Source organism: Leucoraja erinacea, chromosome 39 (genome assembly GCF_028641065.1).
Source record: "Leucoraja erinacea ecotype New England chromosome 39, Leri_hhj_1, whole genome shotgun sequence".
NCBI lineage: Eukaryota > Metazoa > Chordata > Chondrichthyes > Rajiformes > Rajidae > Leucoraja > Leucoraja erinaceus.
The window spans coordinates 11,834,246-11,856,566 of record NC_073415.1 but is presented as its reverse complement, the minus strand read 5'-3'; the positions used below and the strand labels follow the sequence as shown (position 1 = coordinate 11,856,566).

The following is a 22,321-nucleotide window of genomic DNA, read 5'->3' as shown; positions in this document are numbered from 1 at the left end:
TGACCTGACATTGTGGTCAGCACGGACACTGTGGGCCGAAGGGCCTGGACGGTGTATTTGTTGTCTCTGTCCCACCTTGCCCCGTCCTTGCCCCATGACCCTATGACCCCCGCGCCTTTATAATCTGTGATGCCACAATATGACCTTCCTTGTCCCGGCAAGCGCCGCGGCTGACCTCCTCTCTCCCGGCATGCGCCGAGATTTGACCTTCCTTGTCCCTGCAGGCGCCGCGTGCTGACCTCACTCCCGGCAGGCGTTGCGTGCTGACCTACTCTTTCCCGGCAAGCGCCGCGGCCTGACCTCCTCTCTCAGGCGTTGCGTTGCGCGCTGACCTCCTCTCTCCCGGCAAGCGCAGAGATCTGACCTTCCTTGTCCCGGCAGGCGTTGCGTACTGACCTCATCTCTCCCGGCATGCGCCGAGATCTGACCTCACTCCCGGCAGGCGACGCGCGCTGACCTCCCAGTGACCCGCTCGTGTCATGGCGCAGGGACGGTTCAAGTTGGCGGCGCCGAAGCGGCCGCGGGGCGGAGAGAGAGGAGGTGGTGGTGGAGGGCGCGGGGCCCAGGAAGGGAGGTGAGTGGGGGGAGGGGAGCGGGGAGAGGGGGGGTCACAGTCACAGTCACAGTGTGACACAGCGTGGAAACAGGCCCTTCGGCCCAACTTGCCCCACATGCCCCATCTACACCAGTCCCACCTGCCCGCGTCTGGCCCACGTCCCTCTACACCTGCACCTGTACACCGGATCCTCTGCCCCTTGCTTAGGGAAGTCCAGGACAAGGGGTCACAGCTTAAGGATAAGGGGGAAATCCTTTAAAACCGAGATGAGAAGAACTTTTTTCACGCAGAGAGTGGTGAATCTCTGGAACTCTCTGCCACAGAGGGTAGTTGAGGCCAGTTCATTGGCTATATTTAAGAGGGAGTTAGATGTGGCCCTTGTGGCTAAAGGGATCAGAGGGTATGGAGAGAAGGCAGGTACGGGATACTGAGTTGGATGATCAGCCATGATCATATTGAATGGCGATGCAGGCTCGAAGGGCCAAATGGCCTACTCCTGCACCTAATTACTATGTTTCCATGTTTGCTGCCACAAAGCTGAGGCTGATACTCGCAGGGCAAAGACAATCTCTGTGTGTGATGCATGAGTACAGTTTACCTGTTCTGCCTGAACATGTTAATAAACCGTGCGGGATTCTGTATAAGATGTTGCACTGAGAAGATCTATCGAGTTGATAATTCTCTTGATGTTTCTTTATCCCATTAGGGCGAGTAATTGCTCCCAAAAAGAAGCACGTGATTAAACAACAGAAACTGAAGAAGGTATTTACTTGGGAATTTGTCCCTGTTGGGGCAGTGTCATCACGACAGTGTCTGTCATAGAATATCATTATCAAGCTTTGAAACAGAATACGTGGACCTTTCTGATGAGTGCGGCTAGGTCTCGCTCACAGTGAGTCTGTGTGGCATTCATGCCCTCTCTTGCTACTACTGCTTCCCATAATGTGACGTTAGAACCGTACACACCATCCCGGCCCCTCCAGTCTTGTGCAGAGTTGGAGCAACACACAGTGCAGGGACAGAGTCTGCAGCACATTCGATGCCACTCACTCTGTGCGCCTGATACTCACCAAGTTACGGCGGAAACACGGCTTTGGGGTGAGACTGATGAGGAGGGTGTCTCTGCTCTGTCTGGAGGGTGCAGAATGGGGGGAGTGGGTGGAATGGCGCAGCCCGAACCATCATCCAAACCAACCTCATCGTCTCCCATCAGGCAAGAGGTAGAGAAGTATGTAATCAGGCAGCTGAACCGTCCTCTCACCAACTAGAGAGCGGTCCTGACCTCCCATCTACCTCACTGTAAACTCTCAGACTATCTTTAATCGAATTTAACTTGACTTTATCTTGCACTAAACATTATTCCCTTTATCCTGTATCTGTACACTGTGGACGACTTGATTGTATTCATGTATAGTCTTTATGCTGACTGGGCACGCAACAAAAAGCTTTTCCCTGAACCTCGGTACAATTATCTAAACTAAAACTCTGTTGCCTTGCGGAGAATGTAAGGCCAGAACCAGGCTATTTGTGCCATCCAATCCACACTCCCGCTCCGGTCTGGCATCTCTCAGCACAGCCCAAGTAGCCGTCCATGTTTATCCACATTCCCTCTTCCCTTCAGCTGCTCCCATTAGCAGGTTTCACGTTCCAGCTGTTCTGGCAACCGAGGGGATGAAACTTCCTCTCAGTGTTCCCTTCCCCTGCGAGCAGTGGTGCCCAGTGTCTGACAGAGTCTGGGGTTCGAGGTGGATACAGGGATTGGAGCGGGGCGCGGGCTAAATATTCTCTAATTAGCAGCGTAGTTTGGTCTTTTTGTGAATAGACACAAAAGGCTGTAGTAACTCAGCGGGTCAGACAGCATGGACAGCATCTCTGGAGAAAAGGAACAGGTGACGTTTTGTGTCGTGATCGATTGGTGTCACCCTGGATGAATGTTCACACCTGCAGTGCTGTCGTTCTGCCAGCAGAGGTAGCCAGTGAGCAAGGATGAGCTGGAGATAGACGTTCTGTATCTTCCCCTTTGCTCCTTCTATTGTACTTGAGATCGGCTTGTTTGTATTAATGTGTACTATTTTCTGATTGGATTGGATAGCATGCAAAACAAAGCTCTTCACTGTAGCTCAGCACATGAATAATAAACCTATATGTAAAGGTATGAGTGGGTTAAGTGGGGCAGGTGTCTGACCTCTGGTTTCTGACCTTCCCCTGCAGGACCTGGAGGTCGCTATCAGGAACAAGATTGAGCATGACATCACCATGAAGGCCAGCTCCAACATGGCCAAGAAACTGACCATCGTGAAGGTACCCCAGAAAAAGCAGGCTGCTAACCAGTAGGGGTGAAGGGCACAGCTGCCCTGGGGATCATTGCAACGACAGAAAACCACGTTAACAGTTGTTAAACACCACCTTCTCAAAACCCCTGACACTTTACATGTTAAAAAACTGTTTATTTTACATTGATTTTGTAATGTCAATAAACATTACAGGTCTTAAATATTAACTTGCTGATGTACAATCGCTCAGCTGTCGTGGTACAAGCCCTGCCCTCGCAGAAATCTTCATTCATCCTTGGTTACACATGGATTGCATATTGTCAGCACCGTGGCCCTCCCTCCCTGCCTTGCCCTCTACTTGTGTCAGCAGGGAGGTCTCTTGTCTGACTCACCCCACTGTAATTGTAAATGTCGTATGTCCCAGATAGAACAATGACATTCTTACTTGCAACAGCACAACAGAATATGTAAACATTGTACACAAAACATTATAATAAACGAGAGAGAAAAGTTCATACACAAATATATATTAGATCTTAGCAAATACACACTCACACGTACACACCAAACCAACAATAATCCCCACCGACAACTCTGTCTATGGCTTTGTTTCTTGTACATCTGCAGCCTCCTCCACCCTTCATCTGCTCCTTTATAGAGGTGTATTAAATGATGAGGGGAATTGTTATGGTGAATCTTTTACCCCCAGAGTAGGGGAACCAAGAACCAGAAGCTATAGGTTTAAGGTGAGAAGGGAAAGACTTAATAAGAATCTGAGGGGCGAGTGACTCTGGTGGGTGTTGGGTCTATGGGACAGATTGGTAGAGGAGGTAGTTGAGGCAGCTACAATAACAACATTTAAAAGACATTTAGACAGGTACATGGATTGAAAAGATTTAGAGGTTTAGGCCAAACGCAGGCAAATGGGATATAGTTGGAGCATGTTGGTCAGCATTGATGTGTTGGGCTGAAGGGCCTGTTTACGTGCAGTATGATTAAATGCTTTATCTGGAGATGTAAGTGGGTTTTACCGACAGCTGAGTTGCTAGGGGCAATGACAGCTGCCATTAATTTTATTGTGAGGAGCACATTTCCAGAACTGTTCCACTTCGGAACCTCTCGGCCTTTACTCACGGAATGCCTTGGCACCCGCCTCTTCCGGCATGTGGAGCTTGTTTGATGCCTTGCCCCCTTCCCGGCAGTGCCTGGCTCCCTGGCAACTTGATGCAGATGGTGCACTCTACTCCTTCACGGCTGCACTGACCTCTACCCCAGCACCCAGATAAAGCACCAAGCGCCTCGTATAGGAGGTATTTACACTCGAGGAGAGGAGCCTCTTTAGCCTTTCCTGCCGTTAATTAAAACTCTGATGAATTTTAATATTAAACAGTGCAGCACAGGAACAGACCTTTATCCCACAATATCTACACTGAACAAGATAGTCACAAAATGCTGGAGTAACTCAGCAGGACAGGCAGCATCTCTGGATAGAAGGAATGGGTAACGTTTCGGGTGTACGTGTGTGTAAAATACATTTTATTTTCTAGACCCTTCGTCGATGCTGCCTGTCCCGCTGAGTTACTCCAGCATTTAGTGTCTAAATTCTCTTTCTCCTTGCTGTTGGTTAAGAAATAGAGCAGGTGTTTTATGGTTGGGGTTAGAATGAATCATCTTTAAGCTGGTGGCGATTCAGCATTACGGAGCAAGATGTCGGTGGGATGTGCATCTGGAAATGTTTAATGCTGATTAAGTCTTTTTGAAGTATCAGGTCCACAAATTCTGGGAAATGTCCCAGCGAATAGATAATGAAAATAAATTGTGTAGGAATGTCGGCAGACAATGTTGCTGCCACACGCTGAACCTGATTGGGAAATGGAGGACAGGGTTGTAATCCAGATGTCCCATCAAATCCTCCATCTCATGCCTTCTTCATGAGGCAGCTTCATGCAATCTCAGAATAGAAACGCTGGCATTTATAAAGCCGACAAGGAACTACAGTTGCTGGGATCTTGAGCAAAACACAAAGTGCTGGAGGAACTTGGTGAGTCAGGCAGCATCTGTGGAGGGAAGATAGACATAAAAAGCTGGAGTAACTCAGCGGGACAGGCAGCATTTCTGGAGAGATGAAATGGGTGACGTTTCGGGTTGAGACCCTTCTTCAGACTGAGAGTCAGGGGAAAGGGAAACGAGAGATATAGACAGTGATCTGGAGAGATATAAAACAAATGAATGAAAGATAAGCAAAAAAGTAACGATGATAAAGGAAACCGGCCATTTTCCCCCACAGTTTATACCTCTGGTGCCACGAGTCCATGAGAGCCTTGTCCCCATTGAATCACTTCCCCAATTTCAGCCCTGCCTTGAACTGACACTCAGGTCTGCAAAACCCTCTCTTAACTTTAACTACCTGTACCAGGAAATTAACATCTCTTTGGAGGTTCCGTAAATCTTCCCATTGTGACCGTGTGGCTGTCTTCACTAACGTCTCCCGTGGTTCAGCGTCAGCTTCCCATTTGTGTGTGAGTGTTTGGGGATGCGTGCGTTTGTGTGTGTGTGTGAGTGCGTGTGTATGTCTGCATGCGTATGTGTGTGTGTGTGTGTGCAAGTGAGTATGTGTGTGCGCACGTGTGTGTGACCACGTGGGTGTGAGCAATTGTGTGTATGTGTACGCACATGTGTGTATGTGTGTGCGCACATGTGTGTGTGTACGCACATGTGTGTATGCGCACATGTATGGGCACGTGTGTGTGTGTGCGCACGTGTATGTGTGTACACATGTGTATGTGTGGGGACGTGTATGTGTGTACACATGTGTGTGTGTGTATGTGTCGTGTATGGGCACGTGTGTATATGTGTGTGGGCACGTGTATGTGTGTACACATGTGTGTGTGTATGTGTGTCGTGTGTGGGCACGTGTGCGAGGTGATCCTGTGACTCTCCCGATGCAGTAACGAGGCAGTGAATGTGTGGACCGTATCATTCTGTGCAAAATCCCAGTCAGCAAGACATCACGATCCACGGAATGACTGTCTGTCGATACATAATTGGGGCAAAAGGCAGGAAACCTCCCAGATAAACACAAAGGACAAAAGCATTGCAGGAGAACTGTTGAGGGCAGTGTCTTCTCTTTGGTCTAACACATTGTAGTCCCTGGAAATTGTGTATTTGTAAAGTTATGTTCCCTCCAGAACAATGAATGTCCGTCCACATCACAGACAAAGTCAGCATAGAGACACTCAGCGGACTGCTGTAGAGGGGGACAGCAGTGAGAAGAAGGTGCAGGAAGGAACTGCAGACGCTGGTTTACTCCAGTATTTTGGGTCAATCTTCAGTGTAAAGAAGGCGTTGAGATTTAATACTCAAAGTTTAGAGGGGTTTTGCTGGAAGCAGAAACACTGGGCAGACCCAGACCAGCCAGTGATGAGAAGATAGACTTTGAATTTCACTGTACCTTAATTGGTGCATGTGAAAATAAACTGACCTTGAAACCTTGACCTCAGATCATCGGTACGGTGCTCTATCATCATAAGGTTACAGGTGACGGGAGCAGAATTAGGCCATTCGGCCCATCGAGTCTACTCCGCCATTCAATCGTGGCTGATCTATCTTTCCTTCATAACCCCATCTCCTGCCATCTCCCCGTAACCCCTGACACCTGTATGGTACTATGGTAGTAAATAACTAACAAATATGGGAGAGGATGAGGTGGAAATGAGGAGAACTCTTTGCATTGAAGATTGTCACTCGGAGTGGAATATCTGAGAGATTCAGCAGCAACGTTACAAAAGGAAATGAACATAAATAGTTTACCTGGTGAGGCAGCATCTATGGAGAAAAGAAGTAGGTGACATTACAACTTGAGACCAGTCCACAGAGAGGGTTGATAAATTGTTATAATTCCAAAAGGTATTTTGTTTGTGCCGTAATCTTCACACTCAGGATATTCCAACACATTTTATTACAGAAAACAAGGAACATTTGAGGTGTTTTTACTGTTGTATTTGAGGAAACAAAGCAGTTAGTGAAATCCCACACTAAGCCAATGACACTGGAGATGGCTGTTCTTCATAGACGTGGCCACGGATCTCAGTTTACTTCAGTGATACAGCATGGAAACAGGCCCTTCGGCCCACCCAGTCCATGCCAACCATCGATCATAGGCACAATATGCTGGAGTAACTCAGCAGGACAGGCAGCATCTGGAGAGAAGGAATGTGTGATGCTTTGGGTTAAGATCCATCTTCAGTCCTGGGTCTAGTAACCCATTCCTCCTCTCCAGAGTTGCTGCCTGTCCCGCTGAGTTAGTCCAGCATTTTGTGTCTATCTTTGGTATAAACCTGGACCTGCAGTTCCTTCCTGACCATAGATCACCCGTTCACACCTGTTCTATGTTCTCCCATTTTCTCATCCACTCCCTACACACTAGGGGTAATTTACAGAAGCCAATTAACCTGCAAACTGGCACGTCTTTACAATATGGGAAGAAACTGGAGTACCCGGAGGAAACCCACATGATACCGGGTACAAACTCCCCATAGACATCGATCCCGGATCTCTGGCGCTGTGAGGCAGCAGCTCTACCCGCTGCAGCACCGTGCCACCTTCTATAGAGGGCCAGCTGAACCCTGTTTTACAGCTGAATGAAGCAGTCCCTCTAAAGGGCCTGTCCCACTTTCACCACCTAATTCACAACCTTTTTTACTCGTGGACATTTTGCTAGAAAAAACACCGTGACCTACTTGATGCCACGATTACCTACGACTAGCATCACGACCTGCTATGACCTACCCACGACCTCGTGACAACCTCGCTGCGAGTTTAGTCAAGGGTAAACTCACCTGCGATCAGGGCCATTTCTGAAGAAGGGTCTTGACCCGAAACATCACCCATTCCTTGTCTCCATAGATGCTGCCTGTCCCGCTGAGTTACTCCAGCTTTTAGTGTCAAACTAACTGCAATATCAACCTAGGTGTTTGTGATGTCGACTCTGGTGTGGGATGTGAACCCACCACCCTCAGTCTCCGGGACAAGGGAGCTGCAGAGATGTATTACTTAACCCGTGCAGGCATGCCGAGTCAGGTTCCAGTCATTATATCCAGAGCAGTTGGGGTGCGGTGATACTGCTTGCCTGACAAAGCCTGCTCCACGCCCAAACATTAAACCAGCCTCTACATCCACATGGCTGTGATTTGCATCCTCAAATGAAAGGCAAGTCTTTGTTTAAATTGCTTTCTAGTTTCTGTCTGATCACATTCTGGGAATTTCTGTCCGAGCCATCCTTAAAACATAGAACAGGACAGCACAAGAACAGGCCCTTCAGCCCACAATGTCTATGCCGTCTGAGTATGATGCCAAGCCCAACTCTTATTCAGGATTGTGCGGGCAGTTCATGAACCAGATGGTTGTAAGAAAGTATCTGTTCCTGAAGCTGGTGTTTCGAGACTCCAGGCTTTCCATGTCCCTGCCTTTCTCAGCCTCTATATATATGTCCAGTCCAGGCATCATATACATGGCTCAATTTTTCATTCCTTCATGTATGTAGCTCTGGAATTCTCTTGCTGGGATGATCAAGGTGTTATATAAATGCAGGTGAAACAAGGTGTTATATAATTATAATTGTTGGTGAAACACTATCATTGCTAGCGTAGTGTGTTTGATACTTTCACCAGCCCCACCTCCCCCCATCCTCTCCCACCTCAATGAATCCTGGGCTGTTGCAACAATTCCGCTGGATAATGAGGCATCAGAGGCAGTTGTTTGTATCCAAACAAGCAGTATAAACTGCCATTAGTGACTACTTTGCATTGGCTAATGATGGATAATAGTTACATGCAGGCTGTAATAAAAGGCAGATGTTAGCTGCCATGAAATGTGCAATGATTAGCAAGCACTTTGTAGTGTAGACCAGAATAAAGCCAGCCGTGTACACCTCTTGTGCCAACCAAAAACTACACTTTAATTCTGGTCAAGTAATGAGAGAGACCGCACCTTTCACCAGCTCACAACATCCCAGAATATACCGCCCCGTGTACACTCACGATGTACACGCAACATGCAGAGAGAGTTCCACAAATGTGAACGCAAAATCAGCTTCCTGCACCGACCCACACGACCCTAATCCCACCTCGACAGCGTGCAGAGAGCCGTGAGATGAACAAGAAGGGAACTGAGACTCTCTCGTCCAGTCAATAAATGTCACCGAGCAGAGATCTCGACCACAGACCACCTCTTGCACTGCCATGGAAACAGATCCTTTGGCACAACCTGCCCATGCCGACCAACATGCCACATCTACACTAGTCCTACCTGTCTTTGTTTGACCCATTTCCATCTGAATCTCTCCTGCTCATGTAACTGTCCAAATGTATTTTATAATGGTTCCTGCTTGAGAGGCAGATTGAAATTAAGTCTAACCTAAAGGACGATGGCCCCTGAAACTGTGCTCTCTCTCGGTATTGGTGATGTGCTCAGGTGAGTAGGACAGGTGTGATCGAAGGGAGAGGCACGTGAGGCAATCACAGGTCCTCAGGATGCAAGAAAGAAGGCAGACAAAAATGCTGGAGAAACTCAGCGGGTGCAGCAGCATCTATGGAGCGAAGGAAATAGGCAACGTTTCGGGCCGAAACCCTTCTTCAGACTGATGAATGAAGCCCAGGTACCTGGGAACCACCAATACACTACTGCCAAACACACATCACCACGGTCAAGGTCAGTTTCAGCTGTTATAAGCAACTGCACCATCCTCTCACCAAGTAGAGAGCAGTCCTGACCTACCATCTACCATTTGAAGAAGCGCCTCGACCTGAAACATCACCCATTCCTTCTCTCTCAAGATGCTGCCTGGCCCACTGAGTTACTCCAGCTTTTTGTGTCTATCTTCGGTTTAAACCAGCGTCTGCAGTTCCTTCATACACTACCAACTACCTCATTGGTGACCCTTGGTCTATCAGAAATAACTGCAGATGCTGGAAAAATCGACGGTAGACAAAAATGCTGGAGAAACTCAGCGGGTGAGGCAGCATCTATGGAAACGTCACCTATTCCTTCGCTCCATAGATGCTGCCACACCACTGAGTTTCTCCAGCATTTGTGTCTACCTTGGACTATCTTTGATCAGATTTTACTGGACTTTATCTTGTACTAAACATTATTCTTGTTATTCCCTTTATCCTGTATCTGTACATTGTTGACGGCTCGATTGTAACCATGCATAGATTTTCTGCTGACTGGTTAGCACGCAACAGAAGCTTTTCAATATACCTCAGTACACGTGACAATAAACTAAACTCAACTGAAATAGCAATAACTACTGTCATCGTTGTGATCTCCGCTCTGTGACGTTTATTGACTGGACGAGAGAGAGTCTCAGTTCCCTTCTTGTTCATCTCATGGCTCTCTGCACGATCTTCCCACCGTAAATACCTTCCTTGTGGCTTTTTAATGTGCAAATCTATGCAGGGCATAATCCTTTAATTTCACTCTGCTTTTAATTCTTCTGGCTTTGTGGCATTCAAACATGTATGGAATTAAATCTGCAGATAACCTTTTGAGTGGATTTAATGAGGTAATTGTAGGCTAACAACAACATGAAATGCTAATTAAAATGTTAAAGCTGTGGAGGCCCTCAATTTGGTTTAATTCTAAAGTATTTCTCAAAATAAACTGAAGCAGAGAGATGTGTTTACAGTTCCCTTCAATTACCAAGTCACGGTGTACCATCGTTTCTTTAGGAATTATGATGCAGAGCTTGAATCCATGGCTTTTGCCCAGACACTGACACCCAGCTGGACACAGAGTGCTGGAGTAACTCAGCAGGTCAGGCAGCATCTGTGGAGAACATGGAAAGGTGACGTTTCACAGAGTGCTGGAGTAACTCAGCTGGTCAGGCAGCATCTGTGGAGAACATGGATAGGTGACGTTTCACAGAGTGCTGGAGTACCTCAGCGGGTCAGGCAGCACTGTGGAGAACATGGATAGGTGACGTTTCACAGAGTGCTGGAGTAACTCAGCGGGTCAGGCAGAATCTCTGGGCTAAGGAAATAGGGTCTCTGCTGCTTCCCCTGTCTCCCTGGCAAGCAGCAGCCTGGCTCAGCTGTCCATGGGTGCAGCCCGCGATGCTGAGCTCAGTGGTTTGATCCCGAAGGCCCAGTGCCTATTCCCAGAAGCTCTTTGGCCCGAATATCCCTGACTATTTGTAAGCAATTCCGGGCTCCATAGAGGAAGGATGCTACAGATGCTGGTTTAAACCAAGATAGACACAAAAAGCTGGAGTAACTCAGCGGGACAGCAGTCTCTCGTGAGAACATGGATAGGGCGACATTTCCCAGAAATGAGTGGGTAACATATGATGAGCATTTGATGGGCTCTGGGGCTGCACTCACTGGAGTTTAGAAGGATGAGGGGGAACCTCATTGAAACATTCAGAATAGTGAAGGGCTTGGATAGAGTGGATGTGGAGAGGATGTTTCCACTCGTGGGAGAGTCTAGGACTAGAGCACACAGCTTCAGAATTAAAGGGCATTCTTTTAGGAAGGAGATGAGGAGGAATTTATTTTGTCAGAGGGTGGTGAATCTGTGGAATTCATTGCCACAGACGGCTGTGGAGGCCAAATGAGTCGATATATTTAAGGCACAGATAGATATATTATTGATGAGTACAAGTGTCAGGGGTTGTGGGGAGAAGGCAGGAGAATGGGGTTGAGAGGGAAAGATAGATTTGCCACAGTTGAATGGTGAAGTGAACTTGATGGGCCGAATGGCCTAATTGTACTCCTATCCCTTATGATCTTATGTAAGCCTCACTGAATAGATGATCTAGTCAGCATGATGTGTGTGGGTTTGTTGCCAGGTATCCACCATTACAGCGCTGAGCTGTAACTCAGCGGACAGGCAATGTCTCTGGAGAGAAGGAATGGGTGACGTTTCGGGCCGAGACCCTTCTTCAGACTCATTATGTTTGGTTTGGTTTGGTTCAGTTTAGTTTTTTGTCACGTATACCGAGGTAATACATGATTACAATCGAACTCTGCATGGTGTACAGATACAGGATAATGATTGGCAGGGTAGTGATTTGGAATGTTCTGGAAGTGGAATGGACTCAAGAACCCACCGTAGGGGTAGGGTGGGTCCATTCGGCCCATCGAGCCTGCCCCATCACTCAACGTGATCATGGCTGACCTATTCCAGGCCCCTGAAGAAGGGTCCCAACCTGAAACGTCACCTATCCATGTTCTCCAGAGATGCTGCCTGACCCGCTGAGTTACTCCAGCGTTCTGTGTGTTTCAGACTGACTCCCTGTTTAACCTAGAACGATTACACAACCTCAGCACACACAGGAAATATAAAAGCACCATCTACAATTCTGGAGCAGCAGGTTCAGGAGCACAAGAATAAATTAACATACTGGTATAATTTAGTCTTCATTATGAAGTCACATACATACTTCCCTTATTTTGCTAATTATTAATACCTTGACCCATATTTATAAAGGCACAGTCATGCAACTTGACACTGTTTCATTGCCGTCAATGGTGTGGAATAAGTTCTTCACTCAGCCCCTGGACCAAGAGTCAAGATTGTTTCATTGACGTACTAGACCAAGGGGGATGCTCGGTTACAGGCGGGGAATCATATGTCCCAGATAGAACAATTAAATTCTTACTTGCTGCAGCACAACAGAATATGTAAAGATAATACACTGTAAACAATATAATAGATGAGAGAGAAAGGTTCAGTGTGTGCCCATATAAACATACTCACAAATACACATATATTTATAGATTATATATCTATAATGTCTGAAGAATGGTCTCGGCCCGAAAGGTCGCCCATTCCTTCTCTCCAGAGATGCTGCCTGTCCCGCTGAGTTACTACAGCATTTTGTGTCTATCTTTGATTTAAACTAGCATCCGCAGTTCTTTCCTACACATAGATTATATATATATATACACACACACACATACGTACACACAAAAATAAATAATAATAGTGCAATAATGGCAATAATAGTGTATGTAGCTTGGAGTTAATTAAAGTTGTTGTGTTTAATAGCCGAACGGCTGTAGGGATGAAACTGTTCCTGAACCTGTAGGTTGCCACATACTCTTACTCTGAACTCTATCTCCTTCAGTTATTCCATTAGTGAACTTCAATAATCAGCTAGAGAGCGGTCCTGACCTCACATTCACCTCACTGGGGACCTGATCTTTCTTAAATCAGACTTGATACTGCACTGAATGTTGTATCCTTTATGCTCTATCTGTGGATGGCTTCATGTTCATGTATGGCCTTTGACTGGTTAGCATGCAAACAAAAGCTTTTCACTGTACCTCAGCACACATGATAACACTAAACTAATCTAAACACAAATTGCAATGCTTGTTGTTTGACTGACCGTCTTGCATCATTCCAGTGTTTTGCACTCCTCATTGTATTTAATATTTATGTACATTGTTTAATCTGTAAGCTTGATGTGAACAAGGAATGTCAGTGCACCATCTGACAATAAACTGCTGGAGGGCCCTGGTGATGGGAGGGGGCAGGCTGTGGTTCTGTGTAAATGTGGGCGTGGGAACCAATGACAGGGTGTAAGTGGTTAACCCTTCACTGCCTCCTGAGACCCAGGCAGTGACTGTCAGTAAAGTCTGCACAGCGACATCAGTGCCAATCAATAGACAGCCACAAACGTTTCCCCAGGGTGGAAGTATCTACCAAGGCGCATACCTGTAAGGTGAGAGGGGCAACGTTTAAAGGAGATGTGGGTGCTTACAACGCGCTGCCAGGGGTGGTGGTGGATTCAGATACGATAGTGGTGTTTAAGGGGCTTTTAGATAGGGCACATGCATATGCAGGGAATGGAGGGATATGGATCGCGTGCAGGCAGTTAGGAGTTTTTCTTGGAATTATAGACACAAAAATCTGGAGTTACTCTGTGGTTTGGGCAGCATCTCTGGAGAAAAGGGATAGGTGACGTTTTGGGTTGAGACCTTTCTTCAGCACAGACATTTTGGGCTGAAGGGCCTGTCATACATTAATATGTTCTAGTGATCAGCAGGGAGGACGTTGTATTGTACTACTGAATGTCTTGTATAAAGCGATTTTGGTGCCTCTGCAACTTTCTTTTTTTTATAGTTTGTTTTGTAGTCTGCGCCAAATATTTCCCAAAAGATCTGAGCTGCAGTAATGAGGCTGTGGTGAGAATTTGCATCGGTTCTCCTGAAGGCCAATGGAATACTTGCTTTTAATTTCCAGCACAGTTTTACAAGTTGAGCTCTTTGGAAAAAGTAGTTGATGTGTTTGGACAGGAGGTAAACAGGCTGTGTGTGCACCCATTCCTTCTCTCCAGAGATGCTGCCTGTCCAGCTGAGTTACTCCAGCATTTGGTGTCTCTCTTCACTGAGTTACTCCAGCATTTGGTGTCTCTCTTCACTGAGTTACTCCAGCATTTGGTGTGTCTCTTCACTGAGTTACTCCAGCATTCTGTGTCTCTCTTCACTGAGTTACTCCAGCATTCTGTGTGTCTCTTCACTGAGTTACTCCAGCATTTGGTGTGTGTCTCTTCACTGAGTTACTCCAGCATTCTGTGTGTCTCTTCACTGAGTTACTCCAGCATTCTGTGTCTCTCTTCACTGAGTTACTCCAGCATTCTGTGTGTCTCTTCACTGAGTTACTCCAGCATTCTGTGTGTCTCTTCACTGAGTTACTCCAGCATTTGGTGTGTCTCTCTTCACTGAGTTACTCCAGCATTCTGTGTCTCTCTTCACTGAGTTACTCCAGCATTCTGTGTCTCTCTTCACTGAGTTACTCCAGCATTCTGTGTCTCTCTTCACTGAGTTACTCCATTTGCACTGAGTTACTCCAGCATTTGTGTCTCTCTTCACTGAGTTACTCCAGCATTCTGTGTCTCTCTTCACTGAGTTACTCCAGCATTCTGTGTCTAACCAGACGGGGCCTGGTGTCTGCTGTAGGGCTCTTTGTACTGGTGCTAACTCTTTGCACTCGCCCCATCCCCCCAACCCCCACCCCCCACCCCCACAATCCCCCCCCCCCCCCCCCCCCCCCCCCTACTCCCCCTCCCATGTCCACACAAATCTCGTTATCTTTAATTAAGGATTTGAAGGGCTTTGATTTTAAATGGGCTTTTTTCCTTTCACTTGCCCTTGTTTGGAGAGATTAAAGTCCCGTGTCAAAGATCAGTGGTTTGGTCAAGTGGAAGTGGGGCATGAAACAAAGGTGATGAGTAGAGACAAGCCGAGAGACGTCCACATCAGAGGCTGGCTCCTGATTAGGATTTGAGCAGGGCTGCTCCACAAAGTGGGAAGGGCAGATTCTCACCCCCGCCCCTAACCCCTGACAATGGGGAGAGCTGAAAAACTGCAAGGGTAAAAAATACCCTGATGGGAGTTATTCACAAACCTCCCAACAGTAGCTAGGAAGTAGGGTGCAAATTGCATCAATTCCTTCATCCAAATCATTGATATTTACCAGGAAGAGTAGCGGCCCCAAGACCGACTCTCACAGAACTCCACTATTCACTGGCAGCCAAAGCACAAGGAAATGGCCTGAGATGTTCAAGAGGTCATGTGATAGGAGCAGAATTAGGCCATTCGGCCCATCAAGTCTACTCCGCCATTCAATCATGGCTGATCTATCTCTCCCTCCTAACCCCTTTCTCCTGCCTTCTCCCCTGACACCCGCACTAATTAAGAATCTATCTATCTCTGCCTTAAATATATCCATTGACTTGGCCTCTACAGCCTTCTGTGGCAATGAATTCCACAGATTAACCACCCTCTGACGAAAGAAATTCCTCCTCATCTCCTTCCGAAAGGAATGTCCTTTAATTCTGAGGTTGTGACCTCTTGTCCTAGACTCTCCCACCAGTGGAAACATCATCTAGACTTCTGCTCTGTACAGGCCTTTCACCATTCAGTAAGTTTCAGTAAGAGCTGATGGTTCTGGACTTGTCACCTGCCGCTGTGCAGGGATTCAGCAGAGAGGGGAGAGGAAGGAGGTTGGGAGCAAGCAGCAGTCTGCTGCTGATGTGTCTGAGATCTCCCCACACACCCCTGTGTGACAGATACAAACACCAGTGCAGCTCTCTTACCATCCCTGTAAAACAAAACGTTTGTGAAACTGGGAGAGAGAGTTGAGAACAAGGAGGCATTGTTTCAGAATCATGCTTCACCATTTCAGATGGAGATGAGGAGGGACTTCTTCCTTGAGGTGGCTGTGAATCTCTGGTGGTGTCATTGAATATATTCTAACTCAGGCAGCGGGAATGGAGCCGGCCTGGGGTCAGAGCAGCTGTGACCTTACTGAAGAGCGACACAAAATGCTGGAGTAACTCAATGGGTCAGACAGCATCTCTGGACAAAGGGAAATGGTGAAGTTTCAAGTCGAGACCCTTCTTCAGATCTTACTGAATGGGGCAGCAAATGAGAGGCGTTGTGACATTGACTTCTTGTTGCATCTGGTGTTCAGCAGAGCATCAGAGGTTATGGGGAGAAGGCAGGAGAATGGGGTTAGGATGAAGAGATAGATCAGCCATGATTGAATGGTGCAGTGGACGATGGGCTGAATGGCCTAATTCTGCTCCTGTCACCCATGGCCTTATCTGGTCATCTCAAGACTCCCGCTGGGACATGACTTAGTCTCCGTGTTTTCCCACTTCTCTCTCTGGTCCGCCTTGGTGCTTGATGCACAACTTCACCCTGGACCCATCGCAGCCCGTTCCCTCAACTCCAAATAGTCAAGTAGCGTCAGAAGAAGAGACCCAGAGATTCATAGCGCAACTCCACTTCCCCAGTTACTCCACCCCCTGAATCTCCCCCCCTTCCCCCTAATCTGCCCACCTCTGCCTTAAAAATATTCAGAGACTCTACCTCCACAGGCCTTTGAGGAAGGGAGTTCCAAAGAGCATGGGAGAGAGAAATAGCTCACCTTACGTGCTAGCCCTGGTTCTAGATTCTCCCCCAAGACGAAACATCCTCCAAATATTCGCCCTCTCAAGATCTCTGCAGGATCTTATCTGTTGCAATCAACTCCCTTCTCATTCTCGTAAACACCAGTGGATACAGGCCGGGATTCTCCAACCATTCCTCGTAATACAGCCTGTCAGATCCAAGCATTAGTGGTGTAAACCTTCTCTCCATTGCCTCCAATGCAGTGATATCCAACGATGTATCCCCCTTGGCCTCACACCATCCCAAGCCAACAATTGGCCTATCAGGGAGCCTGAGGTCATCTTTTGCCGGCCCTGTCTTGGTCTTGGTCTTTTCTTGCTTCCACTCCCCCCCCACAATCAGTCTGAAGAAGGGTCCCAACCCAAAACATCTCCTATTCATATATATAATCTTATTTATATAGCACATTTTCAGTCAACTTGCATTGACCCCAAAGTGCTTCACATAATTACATTACATTACACACAGGCAAAGGTGGGTGAAGTGTCTTGCCCCAAGGACACAACGACAGTATGCACTCCAAGCGGGATTTGAACCAGCTACCTTCCGGTCGCCAGCCGAACTCTTAGCCCATTGTGCTATCTGTCGTTTCATGTTCTGCCTGACCTGCTGAGTTACTCCAGAATTCTATGTCTATCATTAATATCCCTCCTTGGGTAAGGAGAGCAACTATGAGGCCAAAATAACTGCAGCAGGGGACTGAACGTTGGCTGATGGTCAGCGTGAGCTCGATGGGCTGAAGGGCCTGTATCGCTCTAAGACTGGAGAGGACTGAGGGACATTTGTGATGAGGGACAGCAGTGATCTGAAGTATGAGAAAGGACTGGAGAAACCTGATTGTTTTAGCAACCCAGAGATAGCTGAGATCAGATTGTGATTTAAAAAGTGGCAAATAAAATTAAACAGGTTAACCCAGAAAAAAATACTTAAGATTGCAAGGATAGGCAAGAGAACAAAGGCAGAGCAAAGAAATAGCGTTCACCTGATATGTCAGTGCTGCATTGTCAGAGGTGCTGGTGTTGGGATTAGATGTTGGACTCGCCTGCCTCTCATCAACATGATAGATAAAAGCTGGAGTAACTCAGCGGGGCAGGCAACATCTCTGGAGAGAAGGAATGGGTGACGTTTCGGGTCAAAACCTTCATCAACATGAAATGTCCGCGGGCCACCACATCATGGAAGCAAGGGTCAGTCTTTGATAACACCTGCACTTCCAAACCTGGATGGTCCATGATGTCTAGGAGTGGCTGCAGAACATTCTCATGGGGAGGGTGAGCAGTCAGGAGTTGTCATGCACATCACCACAAATGACTAGGGTAGGAAAAGGGATGAAGTCCTGCAGAGTGAATATAGGGGCTCAGGCAATAGGTTAAAAATCAAGACTTTGAGGGCAGTAATCTCCAGATACCTCCCATGCCACATGCTAGTGATGATAGGAACGGGAAGATAGGGCAGATGGATCCGTGTCTGTGGAGTGTCAAGGTGCTAGATAAATGCAAACGTTCCACTGTAATGTGCAGCAAGGAGCAGCTGAGCCCATTGCACTGAGCTCTGGGTGTTGGTGCGTTTTGTGGATCGGTATTGTCGCTGGGACATGGTTCCAGATGGGATCTCACCAACTTCCTCCGCTTTGTAATACAGCCTCTTTGAGATAAAAGCCAACATTCCTACAGCCTCTTTGGTTACTGCTGCTAAAGTCAATAGAGTGGTTGAGTTTTTAGATGTCGGGATTGTTAGCGCTGTGGGTACTTCCTCATCATCTGTTGTTAATTGCAGACTATTTTTTGATCATTTGTGTGGACTCCACTTGGAATCTGTTGTGTGTTTAATTCTATCATATTCTCACACACACATTGGTTGGATGATGGGACAAGCCAGTGAGTTTATAGGTGAGTTTTCCAGCAATAATTCATTCTGTGAAGCAGCTTGGGATTTTCTTCACAAAGGCACAATGTTTGTTATTATTGTTTTTTGGCATGATATGAAGCAAATGTTAGCGTTGTTGGTTGCTGTCTGCTGGGTTTGTGCAGCTGCCCTGGACCCTTGTAAACGAAGCAACGTTTTCACAGCTCAGCGAACGTTCCTGCACCAAGAACAGTGATGCGGAGAATCGAGGAATGGAAGGGCCACGTGTGGAGGAACACGGATGGTGGAACATGTGTTGAGGAACACGGATGGTGGAACACGTGTGTGGTGGAACACGTGTGGTGAGGAACACGGATGGTGGAACAGGTGTGGAGGAACACACGTGGTGGAACATGTGTGATGGAACACATGTGGTGGAACACGTGTGGAGGAACACGGATGGTGGAACATGTGTTGAGGAACACGGATGGTGGAACATGTGTGGTGGAACACGTGTGGTGGAACACGTGTGGAGGAACACGGATGGTGGAACATGTGTGGAGGAACACGGATGGTGGAACAGGTGTGGAGGAACACACGTGGTGGAACATGTGTGATGGAACACATGTGGTGGAACACGTGTGGAGGAACACGGATGGTGGAACATGTGTGGAGGAACACGCGTGGTGGAACATGTGTGATGGAACATGTGTGATGGAACACGTGTGATGGAACACATGTGGAACACGTGTGATGGAACACATGTGGTGGAACACGCGTGTGGAACATGTGTGGAGGAACACGTTTCATGAACATGTGTGGAGGGACACGCGTGGTGGATTGGAATTGGTGACGTTTCGGGTGAGACCTTCTTCTGAATAATGGGGTGAGTGTGAGGGGCTCTACTGAATGGCCTTTAGCAGCTGGTGTAGAATGACAACCCAGAGAGCGAGGGAGAGGGAGGGGTAGAAAGAGAGAGAGGGAGGGAGGGGGAGAGGGAGGGAGAGGGAAAGAGAGGGAATAGAGAGGGGGGGAGGGAATAGAAGACTGCACAGGGTATTGCGTAACCAACCAAAGCATTGCTGACCCTGTCCATGGAACTTTGCTAAATGTTTAACTGCGCTGGTTTTTATAATTGTCTCTCATTATGTTCTTGTTTACTTCCCAACCCTCCTTCACTTTCCAATGCCAGACATTGTCAATCTCGGTAAAAGGAAATGGTCGGAGACTGGTTTACGTTAGGTTCCACTGACCTGTTTGTGAGTATTCAGGGTGTAGTGTATTGCATTTACCCACCTGGTGATCAGATACTTTCTGAGAAGGAAGGAGAACAAACCTTCTCTTCAATATCAGCTTCCTGATGGCACTTTGCACGTAGTTCTGGTGGGTGTGAGGAATAGTCTTTTGTGTACCCTCGCTTTCATCAGCAGCTGTGCTCCTGAATCATCTGTAGTGCAGGTTCACACCTCATTCCCAAGTTCCTCAAAAAGTGCATTGAAGTACTTATCACAGTTCCTGTGAAGATGTGGCCAGTTTAAGTCAAGTCAAGTCAAGTCAAGTTTATTTGTCACATACACATACGAGATGTGCAGTGAAATGAAAGTGGCAATGCTCGCGGACTTTTGTGCAAAAAGACAAACAACCAAACAAACTATAAACACAATCATAACACACATATACCTTTACATAATAAATAATGGAAGGAAAAACGTTCAGTAGAGTTAGTCCCTGGTGAGATAGGCGTTTACAGTCCGAATGGCCTCTGGGAAGAAACTCCTTCTCAACCTCTCCATTCTCACCGCATGGCAACGGAGGCGTTTGCCTGACCGTACCAGCTGGAACAGTCCGTTGCAGGGGTGGAAGGGGTCTCTCATGATATTGTTGGCTCTGTAGTTGCACCTCCTGATGTATAGTTCCTGCAGGGGGGCGAGTGAAGTTCCCATAGTGTGTTCGGCCGAACGCACTACTCTCTGCAGAGCCTTCTTGTCCTTGGCAGAGCAATTCCCAAACCAGATGGTAATGTTCCCGGACAAGATGCTTTCCACCGCCGCTGCGTAGAAGCACTGGAGGATCCTCGGAGACACTCTGAATTTCCTCAATTGACTGAGGTGGTAAAGGCGCTGCCTTGCCTTACTCACCAGTGCTGAGGTGTGTGATGCCCATGTCATATCCTCGGAGATGTGGACTCCCAGATATTTAAAACAGTTCACCCTATCCACAGGATCCCCATTTATCCTCAATGGAGTGTACGTCCTTGGATGATGTGCCCTCCTAAAGTCCACGATCAGCTCCTTCGTTTTTTTGATGTTCAAGAGGAGGCTGTTATCCTGGCACCAGAGTGCTAGATCAGCCACGTCTTCCCGGTAGGCCTTCTCGTCGTTGTCTGAAACGATGCACAGCACAGCCAGGCAGGAACCAGGGCATGTGAATAGTTGGCATAATCTAAAAATCTAGATAGACGCAAAAGGCTGGAGTAACTCAGTGGGATAGGCAGCATCTCTGGATAGAAGGAATGGGTGATGTTACGACTCAAGACCCTTCTTCAGACTGAAATCTAGGTTCTGGGAAGCAACAGAGGCAGCAGACATATTATCTGCTCGTATAATAAGAGAAGTTTTGGGAAGCTCTTGAAGTTTGTTTTTTTGTCGGACTGTGAAGTGCAAGGGGCAGGGTGGAAGAGGCAGTCTCCTGGGTGTAGAACAGGGGAGCTGCACATGTTAGCCACTGTCAGGAAGCATCACATTTCACATCAGTGAGGCAGCTGCAGCAAAGATCCACGCCGTGGGCTTTTATGCAACAAAAAGCACAACTTCCTCTCCTCAGTTAGAATCATGAAAATATACTCACATAAGAGCGATTCAGTCCACAGGACCCACATTGGCCTAGCCAAGTGTCATCCCAATTGCCACTTTTTGGACTTTGGTCCTTGCAAATTAAAGTGTTTTTTAAGAAGTGATTGAGTGGCTTTTTCCTGTATCCACCCCCCTCCAGAGTGTCTGCTGAGCCTGATCCCCGTACCCTTGATCGGACTTTGCTGACTTTACCATGCACAAAACGTTATTCCCTTATCATGTACAGTATCTGTACACCGTAAATGGCTCGAATGTAATAATGTATTGTCTTTCCGCTGAATGGATAGCATACAACAAAAGCTTTTCACTGTACCTTGGCACACATGACAATAAACTGAACTGAAACTTGTGGGTGCAAATAAATTCCTTAACAACTCCCTAACCTTTCTAACAGTCACATTAAATCTACATCCGACGGTTACTAATCATTCAAAGAGAAATCCGTCTTTTCTTTGGGAGTATTTCATTGTTTTTTTGCTCCTTGATTAAATCTCTCTCCAATCTCCCATTCCAAACAAAACATCAACTCCATTTCCAGAGTGAGAAATCATTCAACAGAGGAAGTGGATTGGTGGATGGTGGGATTAAAGTGTCCACATTGTGGACACAATTTGCCTTTGAAGTGGCTGCCTGCTGACACTGGCCACTGTTGCTTGGAATGGAAATAGCATCAGGGCAGCTCAGAGTGTGAGACAGCCTTGCTGGGCCAGCTCTCCATCCAAGGTTGGGCTTGCAGGGACATTGGGCACAGGAGCATCCTCTGGGTCTCCAAGAAATATTTCACATCTCATAGAGGAGAGAGATGAGCAACTGTTAAAAGAACAAAAAGTG

General features: G+C 47.1%; 1 protein-coding gene across 1 annotated transcript; it reads left to right on the top strand.

The window, feature by feature from the left end:
• The first annotated feature begins 464 nt into the window (after nt 1-464).
• Nucleotides 465-3,056, top strand: c39h19orf53 (chromosome 39 C19orf53 homolog). The gene is given in 4 exon segments (XM_055664084.1): nt 465-557; nt 559-574; nt 1,263-1,318; nt 2,768-3,056. Coding segments are annotated over 4 exon segments (273 nt in total). The 5' UTR covers nt 465-479; the 3' UTR covers nt 2,891-3,056.
• The last annotated feature ends 19,265 nt before the right edge of the window (nt 3,057-22,321 follow it).